Source organism: Triturus cristatus, chromosome 1_1 (genome assembly GCF_964204655.1).
Source record: "Triturus cristatus chromosome 1_1, aTriCri1.1, whole genome shotgun sequence".
Classification (NCBI taxonomy): Eukaryota; Metazoa; Chordata; class Amphibia; order Caudata; family Salamandridae; genus Triturus; species Triturus cristatus.
The window spans coordinates 94,599,076-94,620,376 of record NC_140579.1 but is presented as its reverse complement, the minus strand read 5'-3'; the positions used below and the strand labels follow the sequence as shown (position 1 = coordinate 94,620,376).

The window sequence follows — 21,301 nt, the reverse complement described above, 5'->3', positions numbered from 1 at the left end:
TGCTTACGCTTTTCTGCCTCTCCCACTCATTCCACTGGTGGTGCAAAAGCTACAGCAACACTCACTGACTCTCATTCTAGTTGCTCCAACTTGGGCCAGACAGCCATGGTACACCACACTGCTGGAACTCTCAGTAGTTCTGCACCAAAAACTGCACCTCTCCCCACGCCTCTTAACCCAGAACCATGGAGAGATCAGACACCCGTACCCAGCTCAGCTCAACCTTGCGATCTGGCTCCTGAGGTCTTAGAATTCGTTTACCTTAACCTTCCCCCTGACTGTATGAACATTATTAAAGAGGCTAGACGTCCCACCACTAGAGCCTGCTATGCAGCCAAGTGGAAAAGATTTGTTATATATTGTCATAAAAACACCATCAATCCCCTAGGTGTGTCTATCCAACACATCATAGTTTACCTACATCTCCAAAGGTGTATCTTAGCATATACATCTATTATGTTGCACCTCGCTGCCATAGCGGCCTATTTACAAAATGGGCAACACATCTCTTTTCAGAGTACCTGCCATCAAAGCATTTATGGAAGGCCTCAAAAGAATAATTCCTCCCAGAGTACCACCCTCACTCACCTGTGTGGAATTTAAACATAGTTCTCACAAGACTAATGGGTCGTTCCTCTGAACCTCTACATAAATGTGAGCTACAGTTTTTAACATGGAAGGTTGCTTTTTTAGTGTCCATCACTTCTCTTTCTTACAAATACATCATAATAAGTTTGTTCTCCGAACTAATTCTAAATTCCTCCCGAAGGCTATTCCTCCCTTCCACCTCAATCAATCTGTAGAGTTGCCAGTGTTCTTCTCGCAACCACGAACAGTCGCAGAAAGAGCTCTTCACACTCTAGATGTCAAAAGAGCACTGCTTTATTACACTGAGAGAACAAATCCTTTTCTCAAGACAAAACAACTTTTCGTGTCCTCCTCACCACCACATAATGGCAACCCCATCTCAAAATCTGGGATAGCAAGGTGGATTGTCAAATGCATACAGATCTGCTATCCCCCTAAAACCCACTCTACCCGAAAGATAGGGGCTTCAATGGCATTTGTAGGGAACATTCCCTTAGATGATATCTGCAAAGCAGCTACATGGTCTAAACTGCACACATTCACAAAGCACAGATCTGTTAGGGTCAGCTAACAGATCTGGTGTTGGTAGACGGTCAAACTTCGCCGCCAGGTATCCTCACCCACTGTCCAAAGGCAATGCGATATGGATGAACTGGTCAGGCAGATTTGCGTACGCATTTCCGCCTCTCCCACTCATTCCGCTAGTGGTGCGCAAACTACAGTAACACTCATTAACGCTCATCCTAGTTGCTCCAACTTGGGCCAGACAGCCATGGTACACCACACTGCTGGAACTCTCAGTAGTTCTGCACCAAAAACTACACCTCTCTCCACGCCTCTTAACCCAGAACCATGGAGAGATCCAGCACCCAGACCCGGCTCAGCTCAACCTAGCGATCTGGCTCCTGAAATCCTAGAATTTGGTTACCTTAACCTTCCTCCTGACTGTATGAACGTCATCAAAGAAGCTAGACTGCCTACCAATAGAGCATGCTATGCAGCCAAGTGGAAGAGATTCGTAGTATACTGCCATAATGACGACGCTAATCCACTAGATGTGTCTATCCAACACATCATAGGCTACTTACTACACCTCCAAAGATGCAACCTAGCCTATACCTCGATCAGATTGCATCTTGCTGCCATAGCAGCATATCTACAAAATAGACCGCATCTCTCACTTTTCAGAGTACCTGCCATAAAGGCTTTTATGGAGGGACTCAAAAGAATAATTTCCCCCAGAGTACCACCTTCCCCTGTGTGGAATTTAAACATCGTTCTCTCAAGACTAATGGGGGCTCCCTTTGAACCTCTACATAAATGTGAGCTACAATTCTTAACATGGAAAACTGCTTTCCTCGTAGCCATTACTTCTCTACGAAGAGTTAGTGAACTACAAGCACTAACCATTCAAGAACCCTTTCTCCAGATGCATCTTAATAAAGTTGTTCTCCGAACTAATCCTAAATGCCTCCCTAAAGTCATTTTTCCCTTCCACCTCAATCAATCTGTAGAGCTGCCTGTATTCTTCTTGCAGCCACAAACTGTCGCAGAAAGAGCTCTTCACACCTTAGATGTCAAAAGAGCAATACTATACGACATAGAGAGAACAAAACCCTTCCGTAAGACCAAACAACTATTCATGTCTTTTTCACCACCACACCAAGGCAACCCCATATCAAAATCTGGGATAGCTAGGCGGATTGTCAAATGCATACAGATTTGTTACCATAAAGCAAAACGTACATTAACTGTTCCTCCTAAAGCCCACTCTACACGAAAGATAGGGGCTTCAATGGCATTTTTAGGAAACATTCCTCTGGATGATATCTGCAGAGCAGCTACATGGTCTACACCACACACATTCACAAATCACTATTGTGTCGATGTGCAAACTAAATAGGCTAGTGTGGGCCAGGCTGTACTCCAAGCACTATTTCAAACTACTGCAGCAGATACTGGTGGTCGCCGCTAGGGGTGGATACTGCTTTACAATCTATGCACAGTGTGTAATCTGCAGCTCATATGCCTCGAACGGAATATGCTACTTACCAGTATGCATCTGTTCTTGGCATGTAGAGCTGCAGATCTACACATGCCCTCCCGCCTCCCCGGGTACCTTTATCTGTTCCAGTATTATCTTACTTGGATACACCACACATGAGCATCTTTCCTGTTTCTTACTAAGCTCCATCATTTCCCTGCTGGCAAAAAACAATCTGAGGATGGGGCCGATGCCCATGCGCACTATGATCCAAAGGAGGAGTCACCGACCTCGTGACTTCCAAATACTTTCCAAGACAAGAACAAGTGCAAACATCCGGGCCCAACACCAGATGGCGATCTATGCACAGTGTGCAGATCTGCAGCTTTACATGCCAAGAACAGATGCATACTGGTAAGTAGCATATTCCTTATTATAGCATTCATAGTTAGTCTAGTGATCTTGGACAGAGGTCACACCAGCCTCAGCATGTTTGTACATTTTCAATCGCAAACTATTGATACATGGGTTTGTGTTTGGAAACAAATAGTGGCTAGTCTCCAGCAGTGCCATAGCGTTGTTACAGGACCCAACAGTGTGACTTTTCCTCAAGCAATATTAAGACTGAAGCAGTGTGAGCGTCTTGCCAGCAGCCCTCTAGCAGCCACTTCATCAACACCTCTAATTTACCTCCAGTAGGTTTTACAACCCAGGCCAGACTGTGCGGCACCTTGCCACCTGAGATGTTGCAAGAGGGATATCCGCTAACGAGGCCTGACAGACAACCTGTGATGAGTTTTTGTAACCTGATTCTGAAACATCAGTGCCTGTATATCGTCCTCTACGCTTGTATACAGGTGGTGAACCAAGATCACAGTCTGTTTAAACTGCAAGCCCTCTTGTCAGCTGTACCCTAACTAAAGGAAACACTTGGATTCTCATTCGTTCGAGGGGTTCAAGGTTTAGATGAGGCATTATTCTCGACTCAATGATTGCTGTCCTTAGAATAGGTAAATACAGATGCATTGTTTGACCCATTCAAGAAGTCAGCATGATTTTCTTGCTGCCGTGCCCACCTCTAAATCGGTTGACTGGGACGAGAAACTGCCTCTGCTTCCGTTCGTAACGAACAAAGTACAACATCTAGGCTATGTTGATATTCTTTTTCCTCTACTGCCAAATATTATCCCTTGATTTGTAACTGCCTGCCTATTGTAGACACTCTGTGTGCACTGGATGCCGTGTGCCATGTTAAAATGCTGTTACATTTTCATTGTTTACCTTCTATTAAAATCAGGTGGAGTTTGTTCAATGCGTTCAGAGTGCAAAGTGGGTCTACGGTTCAAAATATAGCCCAATGGTTATTTCTTTACAAAGCACAAAAGCAATCCAATAATTTTATCAGACTTCTACTAGACTATGGACTCTTTAATCTCCATGAAGCACTATCTACATTTACATGCAGGCAAGTCATGTGAACCATACGTTAAACTTAAGATACTGACAGTAGATCATCTGATAGAAGTCCAGTCAAAGCAAGCCAGGAATGCGTGTGTTCAATCAAATGCCTAAATACTCCACTATAATAGCAGAGTCGAGTGTGCTATCTATTGGTGGGGTGGTCCTGAGCAACACTTAAACCAGTTTTCAGATCTACACAATCTTTACAAAATGAAGTGGGACCTTCTAATTGATTGGAATGCCTGATTTAAGCATTGGGGTCACAACCTCGAAATCTGCTGGGGCCGTGGACGAGCCGAACAGCTTCTAAGGAAGCTTTAGCCTTCAGATGAGTGTTCTATAAATAAACATTGCTCAGCATGTGTACGTTAGCCTTCACAACTCCCTATATAACTGTTTCTATTCAAAAGGTATTGTGCAGGTTTTCTTGGTTTCTAAAACTTGTTCAGGCTCTAGTGACAGGATCTCAATCTAGATTAGGACCCCTTTTTGTTTACCACTCAACTTGTTTTGCCTTTGCAATCCTATTTTGTGTAGGTAAGGTGAGCCAGTACCTATGGAAGGGCCATTGTTGACCTTGAATGAAAGTTGCGCATGTACACATCTGATCTGAATGTATAGGGCTGAAGAAAGATTTCTCTCACAATTACTTCAAAGCATGTTTAGCACTAGAATGTTTTCCCCAGTATTGCCTGTGAGTGCTGTATAACTATTGGAGTCTGAGTTCTTACTCAGCAGTGCCTGTACGGGACACCAGCAGTAGCTCACCTTCCAGTATTAGCGTCAGTGCTATGAGACTCGGCCAGTGCCCAGAAAATCTGTAAGAGCTTCCTCCACCAGTGTCCTGTCTGGTCTAGATGACTCCAGCATTGTGACCAGCCACTCTCCCTAATTTTCTCCAAGTACTTCATGTCCTTAGGGAGTGCCTCATGGCTCCAGCTGAGATCTGGGAGTGCTGTACGTCACCAGCAGTGTCAGTCTCTTCCAGCAGTGTATTGTCAGGTCTTTATCACTCTGGCCGTATGTGCTTCATCTAGAAGTCTCAGTCAAAACTAAAAGATTCAAAAGATGCGACTAGTTCCAATTCTAATAGTGCTGTCAGTTCTATTGAAGTCTAGTGCCCAGTGAATACTAAAAAAAAAAAACTACCTGTGCTGTGTGATCGTCTTCCCATAGTTTGCGTCCGTGATGTATGCCTGCAAAACTTTGAACTTCATACAGATGTGCCCCATAAGTGCCATGTGACTCAAATCAATGTCTTATGGGTGCTTAAGGTGTCCATCAGTGTACATTGTTTCTGGCTCTGCCTTGTCAGTGCTTAGGAGCGCACCCACAGTGCCATCAATGTTGTATCGTTAATGTTGCATAGTGTAAGTTCTTTCTGGCTCTGCCCTGTCAGTGCTTTAGAACTCTTACTGTGTCACCATCCTCACCCACAGTGTCATCTATGTCGTATAACCCTGGCATTGTGATGTTTTAGAGCTGTGCCAGGCTGTTGCCCTGGGACTCAGTGAACCTCCACAACTTATGCCACCCATCCTATACTACTGTGCACGCTTTGTCAAGAACTACCTGGCTGACAGAGCTTTAAAACCTGGGTCAGTAATTAAAAATGTACTCTGCCTTAGGTCATCACCTGGATCCAACATCTGATCCCCAAAATTGAAGATGGAAATGATTTTGGAGTCGCAATTCAGGTAAGTGTGTTTGTGTATGTGCAAAAGATATTATGCAGTTATTTTAATCTGTAGATCTGAAAGAGACACGTTATTGATGGATTCCTTACCTTTGAATATCCCCAGGCGTCAGACTGGATCCGGAAAGTTTTGCTAGCAGTACCCCTGCGCATCAGTAGGTGGCATCATGCGGCTCTGCGTCAGTCGCTGGCGTCGTAAGCGCCGAGATGACGTCACAGAGACTACTTAGATGCCACCCAAGCGCTGACGCACATCCGGATAGAGCATGTACCTTAGTCACTTTTTGACTACTCTTTTGAGACTTTTTGTCTCCCCTTTTTTCTCCTGGTGCACGTAGGGATGCCTGGCTTTAAGTCTTGTGGGGCCTGCCGTCGCAACATGTCAGTGGCGGACTCCCATGATGTTTACCTCTACTGCCTGGAGACAGAACATGACTCTCGGTCCTGCAGGGACTGTCGAGCCATGGCCCTGAAGGCCTTGTGGGAGCGGCGCCGGAAGCTGCTGGAGGTCCGGCACTCGTCCCAACGCCGCTCAAGGTCCAGGGACCGCTCGCGGGGCCCAGTCGTTGCTCCTCGGGCTCCAAGTGTTCGCCCTCGGATTCTGGTAAGCGACGACATAAAAAGAAGTCGAAGAAGCGTGTTCGCTCTCCGACGTCCCCCTGTCGGTCCTCGGATGCGGACGAGGGGGACAGGGGTTCTGCCCCTGCGGCAGCCTGGGAGTCCTGCGGCCTAACCGCCTTACCCGGGTCCGTCGGCGACTCCCAAACAGGTACAAAAGTTTCTTGCCACCATGGACCGCCTTTTTAGGCCTCTGGCTCCTGCCGGCGCGCCTTCGGGCCCCGTGGTCCCGTGTCCAGATCCTGTCGGCGCCGCCGGCGGATCCAGCTTTGGCGCCACAGGATCCTACGCCGTTGGCTCCGGCCCCGGCGCCACGAGGTCCAGCACTGAGGCCTCCAGCACCACAGTGGGTGCCGCTTGTTCCTCCCTTGCCCCGGTTCCAGGACTATTTTGTTCCTACCTGGGATCCGCATTGGGAGACTGCGCTGGCCCGGCCCCAGCCGGCGCCGAATGGCACCGTTTCCGACGCCGTATGTCCCTTCTTCGGCTCTGCCGCCGCGACCGGTTCCTCATGCAAAGAAGGTGGAGGATGACTAGGAGGGGTCCGAGGACCCTCTTTCCCGTCAATGTGACTCCGAGCAGGACTGGGTGGACGATCTGGAGAATGCTGGCGACCTCTGTCTCTTCTGATCCGGGGTTTGCCACCCACAGTGGAGGAGGGTGCTTCCTCCTGTTGCAGGGATTCTGCTTATACACAGAACTATGCGTAGAACCCCAGGACCTCAGTGAATTGTGGTGTACCAGAAACTCACCTCAGAACCCAGAACCCAGTATCCGGCTAGCATAAGTGTCCCATTCGTTATCCGAGATTTGGCTCGGCGATCCCAATGAAAAGACAACCCAGAACAAGCTACTCAGTGTACTCTCAGGAATGGTGGGAATCGGAAATACCTGTTCGTATATTATTCTCACATCAGTCCACAACAAGAATCAACGGAGACACGGTGAAAATAAAGAGTTTATTTTTATAGACCACGTGTCCTAAGATGCAGTACTTTGGCTAATACAAGCAGACAAATGATTATAATCAAAACCATCAGCATCGTTACAATACCATAGAATATAAAAGGAGTGATCATGTTATAAATGACAGTGGATACTACCACCTTCCCTTTACTAAGAAGCTAATATTATTATTATGCTAATAAAAGGTCTCTTAGGCTTGAATGGGGGACCCCATACCTCAAAGATCAGCTTAGTGAAATCACATCACAGGAGCATCAGGAGTCTTCTTGCAGGAAGGCTCGTCTTCGGTCTGAATACTAAACATGATGTCTGCAATATTAAAAGCACCAACTTTCAGGTATTCGCAGCTGCCTGTGTGTTATGGCTAAATAGTGGGTCGATCAACCTAGAGTGGAAAACATGCATTGTCTAACAACCCAGATTGTTTGTTACACCATGTACAGACCAAGGTCTCTGCGCAGAGCCCGGGATGGTAACAACAGATTGCTTTCGTGTGAGGCAAAGCGCGAGTCAGCAGTTTGTTTAAACAATAACATGTAGACGCAGTGTTGTGTGCAAAAGCAGCAAGATGGCTTTCTAACATCTAACGTGGGTATGCTAACTTAACAATGTATGTACGTATTAAGGGAGTCCTTACTACATGCCCCCTTGATCGAAGCACTAACCAGTAGGGAAGAAATGAGAGAACGCAGAGTTCAAATTCGACAGAGCAGAACAAGGCGTATGCAAGTTGAAATCAAATTTCGTTTTAGAGAAAGTTCGAAAGTCAAAAAAAAAAAAAGGAGAACGGGAAAAGAAAAAAAAATGAAAAATGCTGCCTTAGCCAGCAATCCAAAGTCACAGGTAATGTTCAAGACATGGTAGAAAAAAGATAGTGGATGACAGTTCACTCAATCCATGAACGTGTATGCAGCATACGTAGCAACAGCTTCCAGCAGAAAATCGTTGGCACGGCCACTAAAGGTTTCAGCCATCCAGTTAATCAAAGAAAAGGAACATACATGTTCAATCAGCGGAGCCTCTAGCACCATCAGAGGGCAACCAGCGTGTACTTCCAAATAACTCATATCCAAGAAGTCATATGCCGCCCTTGCGATGTCCCAATTACCCAGTATTCCATGCGCCGCACCACAGGCCATAATCCGAACACCAGAACAGGCGAACTCGTGAGACACTAAGGGCCTCATCAGTCGATCATAATCCGGGTCCGGAGACACCGTGTTGGATAAGCACAAATCCAGAGGCCATTCAAAGGGACAATCTAGGCAGTGAAAGACAGGTTGCACGCAGGTGAAGTAGGAATACCGGAAGGATAATCCATATGCCAGGCTCAAAGTCGCCAATGGCAGGACACCATAATATTCAAGCATCCTGTCACGAAGAAGATGCAGACGGGGCAGGTTGTCGTGAGGCACAGAAAGTGCAGCCATTCCGTAGTATGAAAAGTAAAAGTAGCACACCTGCCACCAGCGCCAGAATCAGCGGAACACCGCCAAAGACGCTCGAGAAAATAGAATGAAAAAATGCCGGAATCACACCAAAAATAGTTTGGAAGGAGGTCACGAGGCCTGAGCCTACAAGTTTAAACAAGCATTTGCAATGCAATAGGTCTCGCAGTTACATGAGTTAAAGCTATTGGCATTGTAAATGACAATGTCAATAGGCATTGTTATTTGTGAGACCTAATGCATTGCAAATGCTTGTTCTTCCACCTATTTTACTATGCGATAGTGCAAGTAACCCATCTGATTTAAAAAGCTATTTATTTAAAAAAATTTATATAGCGCTAGCTTGACCCGTAGGTATCAGAGCGCTTTACATACATACTGTAAAGAAAAACAGATGGAAATTGCATTACATAGTAGGCAGGCAGTAAGGAAGCACAAGCATTGGAAATGCAATAGGTCTCACATTTGTTTGAGTTAAAGCTATTAACGTTGTAAATGACAATGTATTTTACCCATGTGTCATGGAGTGTATGCATGTGGTGCGTTGTGGAATTATGTGGGTTGGATTGAAACTGTTAGTTGTGGAAGTGTGTGTTGTGGAATTTAGTGGTGTGGAGTGGATTTGTGTAGTGGAATTATGTGGTATGGTGTGCAGTTGAATTATATAGATAGTAATTATGTGGTATTGAGTGTACTGTAATTATGTGGACCGGGATTTTGTGTAATGGAGTGAAATATGTGGAATAGTATTTTGTGTCTTGTGTAGTGGTATGAAGTAGAGTTTATATGGTATGCTGTTGCATTCTGTTTCATGATATGGAATGTGGTGTGGATTGGACGTATGTGGTGTGGTGTAATTGTATTGTTGAGTTGAATTATGTGGTGTGATGTTAAATTATGTGGTGTGGATTGGAAATGTGTGGAGTTGAATTGTGTGGCGTGTAACTGTCTGGATAACTTTGCCTTTTTGGTGCTAAAAAACCCAAATAGTAACTAAGATCCAAATCTGTGTCCCTGAGATTCGATCAAAAAGTATGTGGGTAATTAAGACACTTGCTTTGCCGCAAGGCCATAAATCTACATAATCTTTTAGTTCTGGACATGGCCCTAGCATATACATTTGCAATCATATCTAGGAACTCAATAAATAACCATGTAGGAGGCCAAATCAGCGGCACACATTTATGAACTTGGTACCGAGGCTGGACAGGATAACCAGCCTTGCCATCTTGATCACACCTCCAATAAAGATTGCCTATTTGTGCACTGAACGCAAGTAGTGGCTCTGGATGCTTTAAACATCATTCCACTTGGACTAGTCCGATTACCCAAACCAAAAAATCCAATTACTATAGGTTTTATTCTGATGCACATCTAACACCTGAGTTTGAATGTTTGCCTTTTATTTGAATAGTTTTAAGCCTTACTAAATTATATAAACTTAAGCCGCTTTCGCTCCCACCTTAGAACATTTCAAGAAGCAGGACTTCTTGTTGACATTACAAATGCATTCCCGGAGTCATCAGCATTCATGCCCTTTAGATAGGCTAGCATGAATAGCACCAACGTTGTGCCTTTACAAGTGCCACAGTGGGAAGAACCCAATATAACTGGCTGCATTCTGTAAATGAAGATATGCAAGTATGCCTATCCACCTACCAAACATGGCATAGAAAGTACCTGAAAGTCGGGAAGCCGCGTCAACATTGCAGTGTTCTAGAGGAAGATAGGAATATTAAAGTAACTGTGGCTGAGTGCTAATCCAAAATAACGTGCTTTGCTGGGTGTAATGCATTGAGTTATGTGGCGCACATATCAGTTTCCATCCGATAACTTCAGCAAACATTACCATGGTAAGCGGATTTGCTGTAAAGTTATTACTGTACATTCCGAGCTCGCAGAGATATATGGGTTTTAGAAGTTACGATTAACATTGGCACACACATCAGGCCGCTCTTGACAAGGTCTCTAGTGGTAAGCGTACCTTTCTAGAATTAGAGAAATAGAAACTGGGGTGGTAATATGCAACAGACATGCCAACTGCCACTTGACTATCTTCCCATTAGAATGAAAGCAGAATTAAAAGGGTGTTTAACTTGATAGGAGTGGAAAAACATCAACTACAGGCTATGGAGCAGTGGGAAACACTGCAGACTTAGCATTATATCCGCACTGGCACTGCGGACAATCGATTAATAGCTAAGGCTACTGAAATTCTGCAATACCGGGAGATTATGCTGCAGGGTTAAATAGATTTTATGGCAAGTAAGAGCAAAATATACGATTTACATAACCTTGGCATATTCACACATTAACATTGTCTGGGCAAAGGTTTAACCTCATTCGCACCATTTTAACATCCAAATACACTAGTAAGCAAATCAAATTAACAGGTGGCCAGTCAACCTGTGCATAAGGTGTTGCACAGCAACCAGTGTAGCTGCAATTTTAGTACCTTTTGAGCTAGACACTTTTTGGTTAAAATCTAAAATATGCAGCGGATAATTATGCGGCAAATCCGTAATTCTGCAGCTCTGTTAATAGCAAAGGCAATAGATGTGAAAGTGGCAATTAAAGTGCAGTTTAGGTCATCCATTTTCGACAGCTTAAAATATAATATATTTATAATAATAATAAATTTAACAGAGATGAACACATTTCTGCATAATTCGGCTGCAACCGGTTAAATTAAGAGGGCTGTGCAGGTTTTATTCATTCAACTCGTTCTGGGAGTTCCACCCGAAGCCTCTTTCCAGTAAAAGGCATGTAAATGTAGTCTCTGAAGGGACGTGCTTGGCTCCACCCGAAGCCTCTTTCCAGTATATCTTATTTAAGATGAATGTAAATGTAGTCTCTGAAGGGCGTGCTTGGCTCACGTTTTGCTTTTTGACTAACTGCTGATGCCTAAAAAATGTGGAAAGATGAGGAAGCTTCTGTGAAGTATCGCATGACTGGTCAAAGGCAGTAACTTCCTTTTACCTGTCTCGGTTCGTTTAATCATGGAAGAGGTCTCCAACAGCACTCAACAACTTTAACTAAATTATTCAACGCGATTATCAGAGTGTTAGTTACCAATGACTGTACTTTAGTACGCCGACTCATGGTGGATGTGGTTTGAAACACTCCAACTAATTAAACCAAGAAAGGCAAAAAGGTTGCGGTTAACAAACACATGGGGTGCAACATACAAAGCTGGGGACTTTAAAACTGGGGAACGTGGTTCTAGTCTCGGCATAAACTCTCTGTGCCTTTCAAAAATAAAATGCAGACACATGTTGAGTATTAAAAATACAGCAAAGCAAAGGCGAAACCTGCTATTTGTTGTTGCATGTGTAAAATTTCAAAGAGGAGGCAGGCAGATGCAGTGTGGTGTGAGAATACTTGTGACAACTGAAAACAAGCTTTGTGACGCGGCCGCGAAAGTGAAAGTGATCGCGATTACGATCGCGATCGCGTGCTACGGAGGAAAGACACATGGCGCTGCGCGCGTGCACGTTCACGTGCACTGAAGCTTTAGGCCACGGCAGCACTTTGAAAAGCCTGTATACAAAATGTCTCGGCCAGATCAGCGCAAGCGCTGGATCAGACGAGACCTAAAAAATGAGCCAGGCCGGTTGTGGACGAGGCATTGAAAATTGTTTGGATCAAAGTTCCAAAATGCAGGGGGAGGTCAGTATTCAAAAGTGCCTGTACCTCAGTGCGCGTGTTTGCCACGTGAAGGACAAATGTTTCTCGGGAGGAAGTCAATGGCACCTCCTTTTGGGACAATAGAGCTCTTATTCTGCTCATCTTGTTGAACTCTGCTTTCAAGGTCGGAATCGAAGGCCAGATGGAAACATCCAGGTGGAAATAGAACATTATTGCAGCAGACTACTCTCTGCGATACAGTTACAATATATGGGATTCCCACTAACATCCCGCAGCAAGCTTCATTATTCAAAATCAAATAACTACCGTTTGCAAGCAGCGTGAAAGATGGTGTAATCACTGGCACTGGAATACCTTTGAGGACGCAGGCCAGATTCGGGGCGTGTACATTGCATGCACCGTGTAACTGAATGTGCCTACACACTACAGAATGATCAGGTGTCGAGGTACACTCCTCACCCTTTAGGTAAACCTCTGTACCGTCTCTTGTACATCTATACGTAAAAGGGAGAGACCAAACCTCATGCAGGAACGCGGTACCCAACTGTTCATATCTACCCAGGGCATAGTGTTTCATGCATGACGTAAACTTAAAAAGCGCGAAAGGGAGCGTGATCAACCCATGTACTAACCACACGGCAGAATTCAATTCCGCCACAGAGAAAGGTAACGGCTCCAACTTTTCAATGTGTAACAATGAATATGTAGCATCTTTCATGGACATGAACTGCTGCTTTACAGTAAGGTTAAAGGGAAGGAATAATGATGTCGTATTCAGATAGTCCCAGGGGACCTTTCCTGCCTTTAAAGTTTGTAAAGTCCATGCAAACTGCATAACAGAACGCAACTGGTTTTGACCATGGTACAATACAGACATATCATCATGTACAATATCAACAATTGAAGAAACAATATTGTCTAATGTATAAATTCTGGAAGAAAGAGTGTTAATGCTGTTATCTATGACGGCTAATACCTTGTCCATATTCGCTTGATCAATAGCCCTCAATCTGGAAGCCGCCTCAATTTGCGACAATTTCCATACTTCGTTGTAAATAGCATACGCCCACCTTTTGGATCTGCCACCCACAGGACCTTTAACAAAATCATTCAAATCTATTTTGTCATGTAATCTTGATAAATGAACTTTGACAGATGCCAAGGTGGAATGTCGCAGCCAGGTCTGACATAATTTCCCTACAGAGTAGGTAGTTACTGTATGAGATGACTCAAACCGAGGGTCTACGCGATGCTGCGTATACCCCGGTTTCAGACCTAGAAAACGACGTTGACAGGTATCGGAACTGCTTTGCCAAATTAACCATCCCTCACTACTAAATTTCGAAATATTGAAAGATGTATTAAAAACCAATGACTGCAAAGCAGGAAGGGACAGATCTGTGTGGTTATCCCAATTTGGGTAAGCGCCCAGATCTGGAACAGAAGGGGAATTTAGTGTTCGAGGCATATGAGCTGCAGATTGTACACTTAGCATAGGTCGCCATCTGGTGTTGGGCCCGGATGTTTGCAGTTTGTTTTTGTTCTTGGACAGTCTTTGGAAGTCACGAGTTTGGTGACTCCTCCTTCGGTCCGTACTGCGCATGGGCTTCGGCTCCATCCTCAGATTGTTTTTTTCCGCCATCGGGCTCGGATGTGATACTTCGTGCTCCGGCTTCGAACTTCTACGGTTCCAGCCTCGACGGAAAATCCTCGATTCTTCGAGTTCCTTCATCATCTTCATCTCTCGAAGCGGCACTTTTCTCCATCCCGTACATCGACACCGGCCTTCGGGCCCTCCGCGACTCCGGTCCCGGTCGATGGAAAGGACTCCGTTCAAAAAGTGCCCAAAATGTGGGTCTAAATTTCCCCACACCGACCTCCATCAGGTGTGTAACCTTTGCCTCTATCCGGAACACGAGGCTAGAGACTGCCCCGCCTGCAAGTCTTTTCGATCGAAGAAGACCATCCGAGATCGAAGAGCTCGACGCACCATGGCGCACTCATCCTCGGCAGCTCCACCGGACATCTTTGGAGACGACGCCGAAGCTTCGGGGCAAACACACACCGAGCAGGAGGAAGACGTCGTCAGCGCTTCCGAGGCCGACGACTCCGACGTGGAGGACGTTACACCAGCGCAGCGGGCCGTGAGTACTATGCCCCCTCCCACCCCCGCGCCGAAAACCAAAGAGACTCCGGTTACTCCCTCGCCTGCCGGCCTGGGCAAAACCAAAACCAAAACTTCGATCACCCCACCTTCGGGCCCGGTGTCGAAGCACCCAAAGTCTCATGGCAGCTCGGGATCGAGCCAGCCGACACCCGGTGCCGAAAAACAGCATCCGGCACCGAAGACTGCAAAATCCAGCTCGACTCCGAAACCACCGGTGCCGAAGCCTGGACACTCGGTGCCGACCAAACACAAACACAAATCTGTCGGCACCGACGCTCCGGCGCCGAAACATCCTTCGACGCCGAAACACCCGGAGACCTCAAAAAAGCATGGCGCACACAGACCATCGAAACCCCCGGTTCCGAAATCACCGGTGCCGACAGACGACTCGACACCGTTGGCTCTGTTTACACCAGACCCTTTACAAAAGACTTTGTCCAAAGATCCAAAGACTGGGCTTTTGACTTTAACTACCAAGAAAAGACGCCTTGATGCTCCGGCTCCTCCTCCTCCACCCAAAAGGAAGGACTCTGCTACTTCTCCCCTCAGAGTACCCTCCCCACCACCGCCTCCCCTACCCACTCCACCTCCTCCACCGCCTCCACCTCACAGGTCTCCGCCACCTTTACCTCACTACGATCCGGCCCCATCCCCAGATCCGGATGATGGGGATCCGGACAATTACCCGGCGGACGCCCCAATGGATCCCACTCCACCAGGGACCCCAGATCCATGGGAGGATTACAATAACCCTGATATACCCAATGTACCTCAGGACGACCTATACCCATCAAGGCCGTCTCCTCCAGAGGACTCCTTAGGGTTTCATCATTTAGTGCAGAGAGCAGCACACTACCATGGGGTGGACATGCACAGTGAACCAGTAGAAGAAGACTTCCTACTGGATACATTTGATATACAAGACAAATCTACTTCCATTTTACCCATGCTTAAGGGTGTCACCAAGCACGCTACAGAGGTGTTCAAAGACCCTGTCAGAGCCAGAGTACTGAACCCTAGAATAGAGAAGAAGTACAAGGCGGCACCCACAGACCCTGCTTACATCAAGGGCCCTGCTCCCCTAGATTCCCTAGTTGTCTCCACAGCTAGAAAGCGGGCTAACTCCCAATCCTCAGGAGATGCCCCACCGCCAGACAAAGAATCTAAACTTCTGGACGCGTCTGGTAAACGCACCGCCTCCCAAGCTGCAAACATGTGGCGCATTGCAAACACACAAGCACTGCTTGCGCGATATGATAGAGCACACTATGACGAACTAGAGGCTCTTATGCAGCACCTTCCAGAAAAATACAAGCACAAGGCTCATGACCTTATACAGGAGGGTAAACTAATCACAAACACCTCCATTAAGTGTGCCCTCGATGCAGCCGACACTGCTTCTAGGGCCATAAATACCAGTGTCCTGCTTCGCCGCCACGCCTGGCTCAGGATCTCAGGGTTCAAACCTGAAGTCCAGGCATCCATACTCAATCACCCCTTTGACCAGGAAACACTCTTTGGGCCAAAGGTAGACGAAGCGCTCGAAAAGATGAAGAAAGACACAGACACAGCAAAGTCTATGGGGGCACTCCAAACACAAGCCTCCAAACGTTCCTTTCGACGCTCGTCCTTTCGTGGCACAGGTAGAGGCTCCTCCACCGATAACGCCTCTACCTCCTACAAGTCCCCTCCTCAAAATACCTTTTCAAAGGGCAATCAGAGAGGTGGTTACAGGGGTAACAACAATAAGGGCAGGGGCAAAACCAACAACACCCGTTCTGCCACCCCCCCCGCACAATGACTCCCCTCCGCTCCCCCCAGACCATTCCACTCCGGTCGGGGGCAGACTACAAAACTTTATCCACGTATGGGAGTCCATAACATCGGACAAATGGGTGACCCAAATCATTCGGTCAGGGTACTGTCTAGAGCTAACATCTACCCCACCCAATATCCCACCAAGGCACCGTCCAATGTCTCAAGAACATTCCACACTGCTCAAACAAGAGGTACTTTCACTCCTGCAAAACATGCTATAGAGCAGGTCCCCGTCAAACAACGAAATCTAGGGGTCTACTCTCTATATTTCTTAATACCAAAGAGAGACAAGACCCTCAGACCCATTCTGGACCTCCGGCCTCTAAATGCCTACATACACTCAGACCATTTTCACATGGTCACTCTACAACAAGTCCTCCCACTCCTCTGCCAGGGAGACTTTCTCACAACCTTGGATCTGAAAGACGCATACTTTCACATTCCAATACACCCCTCTCACAGGAAATACCTCAGGTTCGTGGTGGACGGGCAACATTACCAATTCATGGTTCTCCCCTTCGGGGTCACCACCGCACCACGGGTGTTTACCAAATGCCTAGCAGTAGTAGCAGCACACCTCAGACGTCAACATATTCACGTCTTCCCTTACCTAGACGACTGGCTGATAAAAGCCGCGTCCTACGACCAATGTGTGCAGCATACAAACAGCACCATCAAACTGCTCCACCAGCTAGGCTTCACGGTGAACTACCAAAAGTCCCACCTCATACCATCTCACGCAAAGCAATACCTCGGGGCCACTATAGACACCTCCAAGGGTATTGCCTATCCAAACTCAGCCAGAATCACAAGCATTCAAGCCTTACGCAAAACATTCCTTCCTCAGCACTCTCTTCCAGCAAGAGTGTTTATGAAGCTCATAGGAATGATGGCGTCTTGCATTTTCATAGTGCCCCAGGCAAGACTCCACATGCGTCCACTTCAAGAGTGCCTAGCACAACAGTGGAACCAGGCCCAGGGTCAGCTGACGGATCTGGTGTTGGTGGACGGCCGCACACATCACTCTCTGCAGTGGTGGAACACCACAAACCTTTCCAAAGGGCGGCCGTTCCTGGACCCGGTTCCTCAACTGACTCTAACAGCGGACGCATCGCTCTCCGGCTGGGGAGCGCACCTTCTACACCTCACCATGCAAGGTCTATGGACGCCACAGCAAAAATCGCTCCACATCAACCATCTGGAGCTCTTGGCGATCTTTCTAGCCCTAAAATCTTTCCAAAAACAGATTTCGGGCAAAGCAGTCCTCATTCGCACAGACAATATGACTGCAATGTATTATATCCAAAAACAGGGGGGGACACACTCTCCCCAGCTCTCCCGCTTAGCCCAGAGCATATGGAGATGGGCAATTCCTCAAAACATCTTTCTCCTGGCACAGCACGTTCCAGGCGTACAAAACACCATGGCAGATCTGCTCAGCAGACAAACGCAACAAATACACGAATGGGAACTGCATCCACAAGTTCTTCACCCATTCTTCCAACAGTGGGGGCATCCTCAGATAGACCTCTTCGCCACCCACGAAAACAAAAAATGCCCAAGCTTCGCCGCCAGATACCCACACCCATTGTCCAAGGGCAATGCGATATGGATGAACTGGTCAGGCAGATTTGCATACGCCTTTCCACCTCTCCCACTAATTCCATTAGTGGTCAGGAAGCTACAACAGCACTCCCTCACACTCATTCTGGTAGCTCCGACGTGGGCCAGGCAGCCGTGGTACACCACGCTACTACAACTGTCAGTGGTACCACATCAAAAACTGCATCTATCCCCATGCCTCCTAACCCAGAACCATGGAGAAATCAGGCACCCGGACCCAGCTCAGCTCAACCTGGCGATCTGGCTCCTGAAATCCTAGAATTCGGATACCTTAACCTTCCCCCTGATTGTATGAACATCATCATGGAAGCCAGACGTCCTACCACTAGAGCATGCTATGCCGCAAAGTGGAAAAGATTTGTAATTTACTGCCGCAACAATACAATCAACCCTCTAGATGCATCCATACAGCACATCATATGCTATCTGCTCCATCTTCACAGGTGTAACCTGGCATATTCATCCATACGCCTACACCTAGCAGCGATCGCTGCTTATCTACAAAACAGGCAGCATTTATCACTCTTCAGAGTGCCCGCTATTAAAGCCTTCATGGAAGGCCTTAAACGACTAATTCCTCCCAGGGCACCACCTTCCCCTGTATGGAATCTAAATTTAGTTCTTACACGACTAATGGGTCCGCCCTTCGAACCAATGCACAAATGTGAGCTACAGTTTCTCACCTGGAAAACAGCTTTCCTTGTAGCTATCACTTCCCTTAGAAGGGTTGGTGAAATACAAGCGTTCACCATACAGGAACCCTACATACAAATGCATCACAGCAAGGTCATACTTCGCACAAATCCGAAGTTTCTGCCCAAAGTCATTTCCCCCTTCCACCTCAATCAATCAGTGGAATTACCTGTCTTCTTCTCGCAACCCCAATCTGTTGCAGAAAGGGCCTTACACACACTTGATGTAAAAAGGGCGTTACTATACTACATACAAAGAACGCAACCCTTCAGGAAGACTAAACAATTGTTCGTTTCCTTCTCTCCACCACATAAAGGCAACCCCATTTCAAAATCAGGGATAGCTAGGTGGATGGTAAAATGCATACAAATTTGCTATCAAAAGGCAAAGAGAACATTATCTGTTCCCCCTAAAGCCCACTCTACAAGAAAGTTAGGGGCTTCTATGGCTTTTCTAGGGAATATACCCTTAGATGACATCTGCAAGGCAGCCACATGGTCTACACCGCACACCTTCACAAAACACTACTGTGTAGATGTGCATTCCAAGCAGCAAGCTAGGGTGGGCCAGGCTGTACTAAAGACACTTTTTCAAACAGCTGCAACGGATACCGGTGATCGCCGCTAAGGTTGGGTACTGCTATATAATCTATGCTAAGTGTACAATCTGCAGCTCATATGCCTCGAACGGAATATGCTACTTACCAGTATGCATCTGTTCTTGGCATGTAGAGCTGCAGAGTTGTACATGCCCACCCGCCTCCCCGGCTACCTGTATCCGTTCCAGTACATCTTATTTAGATACAACACATGGGTTTCTCACTGTTATTACTACGCTCCATCATTTCCCTGTTGGCGAAAAACAATCTGAGGATGGAGCCGAAGCCCATGCGCAGAACGGACCGAAGGAGGAGTCACCAAACTCGTGACTTCCAAAGACTGTCCAAGAACAAAAACAAACTGCAAACATCCGGGCCCAACACCAGATGGCGACCTATGCTAAGTGTACAACTCTGCAGCTCTACATGCCAAGAACAGATGCATACTGGTAAGTAGCATATTCCTTTTTAGAAGTGGCCAATCCGAAACAGGTGGTCTGGAAGATGGTTGAATTTAAAAACAACATATGATTTGGTACAAGACAGGCACGATGTAAAGCCTCAGTTCCCTCAACCTGCCACGGTTTGGAACCCCAAACCGATTTAAGATCAATAGTAGCCTTCCACAAATCGTAACCTTTGATTGACAACTCATCCATAAAGGACTTAGAATAAAGTAATTTGGTGTGTATCAGTCTAACCTTTGAGGAAGACTCAGGCATAACTTTAAAATAAAAGGATGCCGGGTCGGAAACACTGAAATCAGTAAAATAAGTATACTTATCAACTAATGTAGGCGAACTGCCGAAAGAGGGGGTGGGACAGTGTTCCCATTGGGTAAAATTTACAAAATTACGAAAAGTGTTTGCTTTATGCAGGAAGTGATTGCCATAATGCTGAAAACAATACTGTTCAGCATAGTTAGCCGCATTCTCATATAAATCTTCTGCATCAAAAGCGGCATAATATTTCAAATCAGAAAACAGTGCTTCAATGGCATGAACATCCCAATCATCAGAACGTATGTTCTGCTTAACCACATCACCCGTAGAAACACGAAATACATTAGGTACATTGATGACCTCCGTAGGACCATGAATTTGGAATTTAACAGCATCCCACGCAATTCCATCCAAAACGGGCCAGGCAGTAATATTCACAAAAGTCTGGTTCCTTCGCATGATGTGGGACGATGAGTGGGGGGCCAAAGTTCCATTGATAAGTCTAATTGTAGATCTTTCTTTAAGATAGTGTCCATTCACCAGACGGAAAAATACTATTACAAATCCAATGGACATAAACAAAAAAATACTTATAAGCATCAGCCAGATATATGTCCACGGGGGAATCAAAAAATGTCTTTTGAACCAGCTAGCAAAAATAGCAATGTTCGAAGGGGAAGTATGATGCAATGAGTTAGTGTCAAAGGAGAAACGTGACTGGTCAACCGCCGTAGATTGTAAAGCAGGCGAGTGACCATTCGTAGGATAAGCATACTCAGTCTCTTCGGGCAGACCACCAGCCGGCGGTATTAACAAGGGGTCAGTAACTGACTGCATCTCGATGGCAACATCAGACAAGGTGGTAGAAGCAGGAACCAACACTGAATTTCTTTGCATTGTCTGGCAGGAAACTGCTGGAGTTAGACTAAGAAGTGTCGGCCACTCGCTGAAGTTTGACATTGTCAATAGAGATGTACCTGTTTTCTTTGCGACCAGGAAGTGGAGGTAAAATGACTGTTCTTGTACCCTGCACTCCAAGCACTGGAACTGGTGCACGATAAGAGGGGCCGAACTCCTTCTTGTTCTCCACCTTCTCACGGACCAGGTCTCCAACTCGGGGTAGCCAGCCGACTACCGGAATCTGAACCTCAGCTTCAGACATGGAGGGCAAGTGTTCCTTCGAAAGAGTGTCTCTGGCTTCCTGTAGGGTCTGCAAAACAGCACAGTGATCATCTACGTCAAAGGGTGCGGTCGACGCCGCCATGTCTAGA

General features: G+C 46.3%; 1 protein-coding gene across 1 annotated transcript in view; it reads left to right on the top strand.

Moving 5' to 3' along the window:
• The window catches only part of LOC146869598 (proteasome activator complex subunit 2-like), a 163,246-nt gene that overhangs the window by 105,996 nt on the left and 35,949 nt on the right, over window positions 1-21,301 (top strand). Inside the window, exon 5 of the mRNA XM_085640157.1 lies at window positions 5,662-5,730. Within this exon, the coding sequence (XP_085496283.1) occupies window positions 5,662-5,730 (69 nt within the window). The remainder of the gene's footprint in view (window positions 1-5,661; window positions 5,731-21,301) is intronic.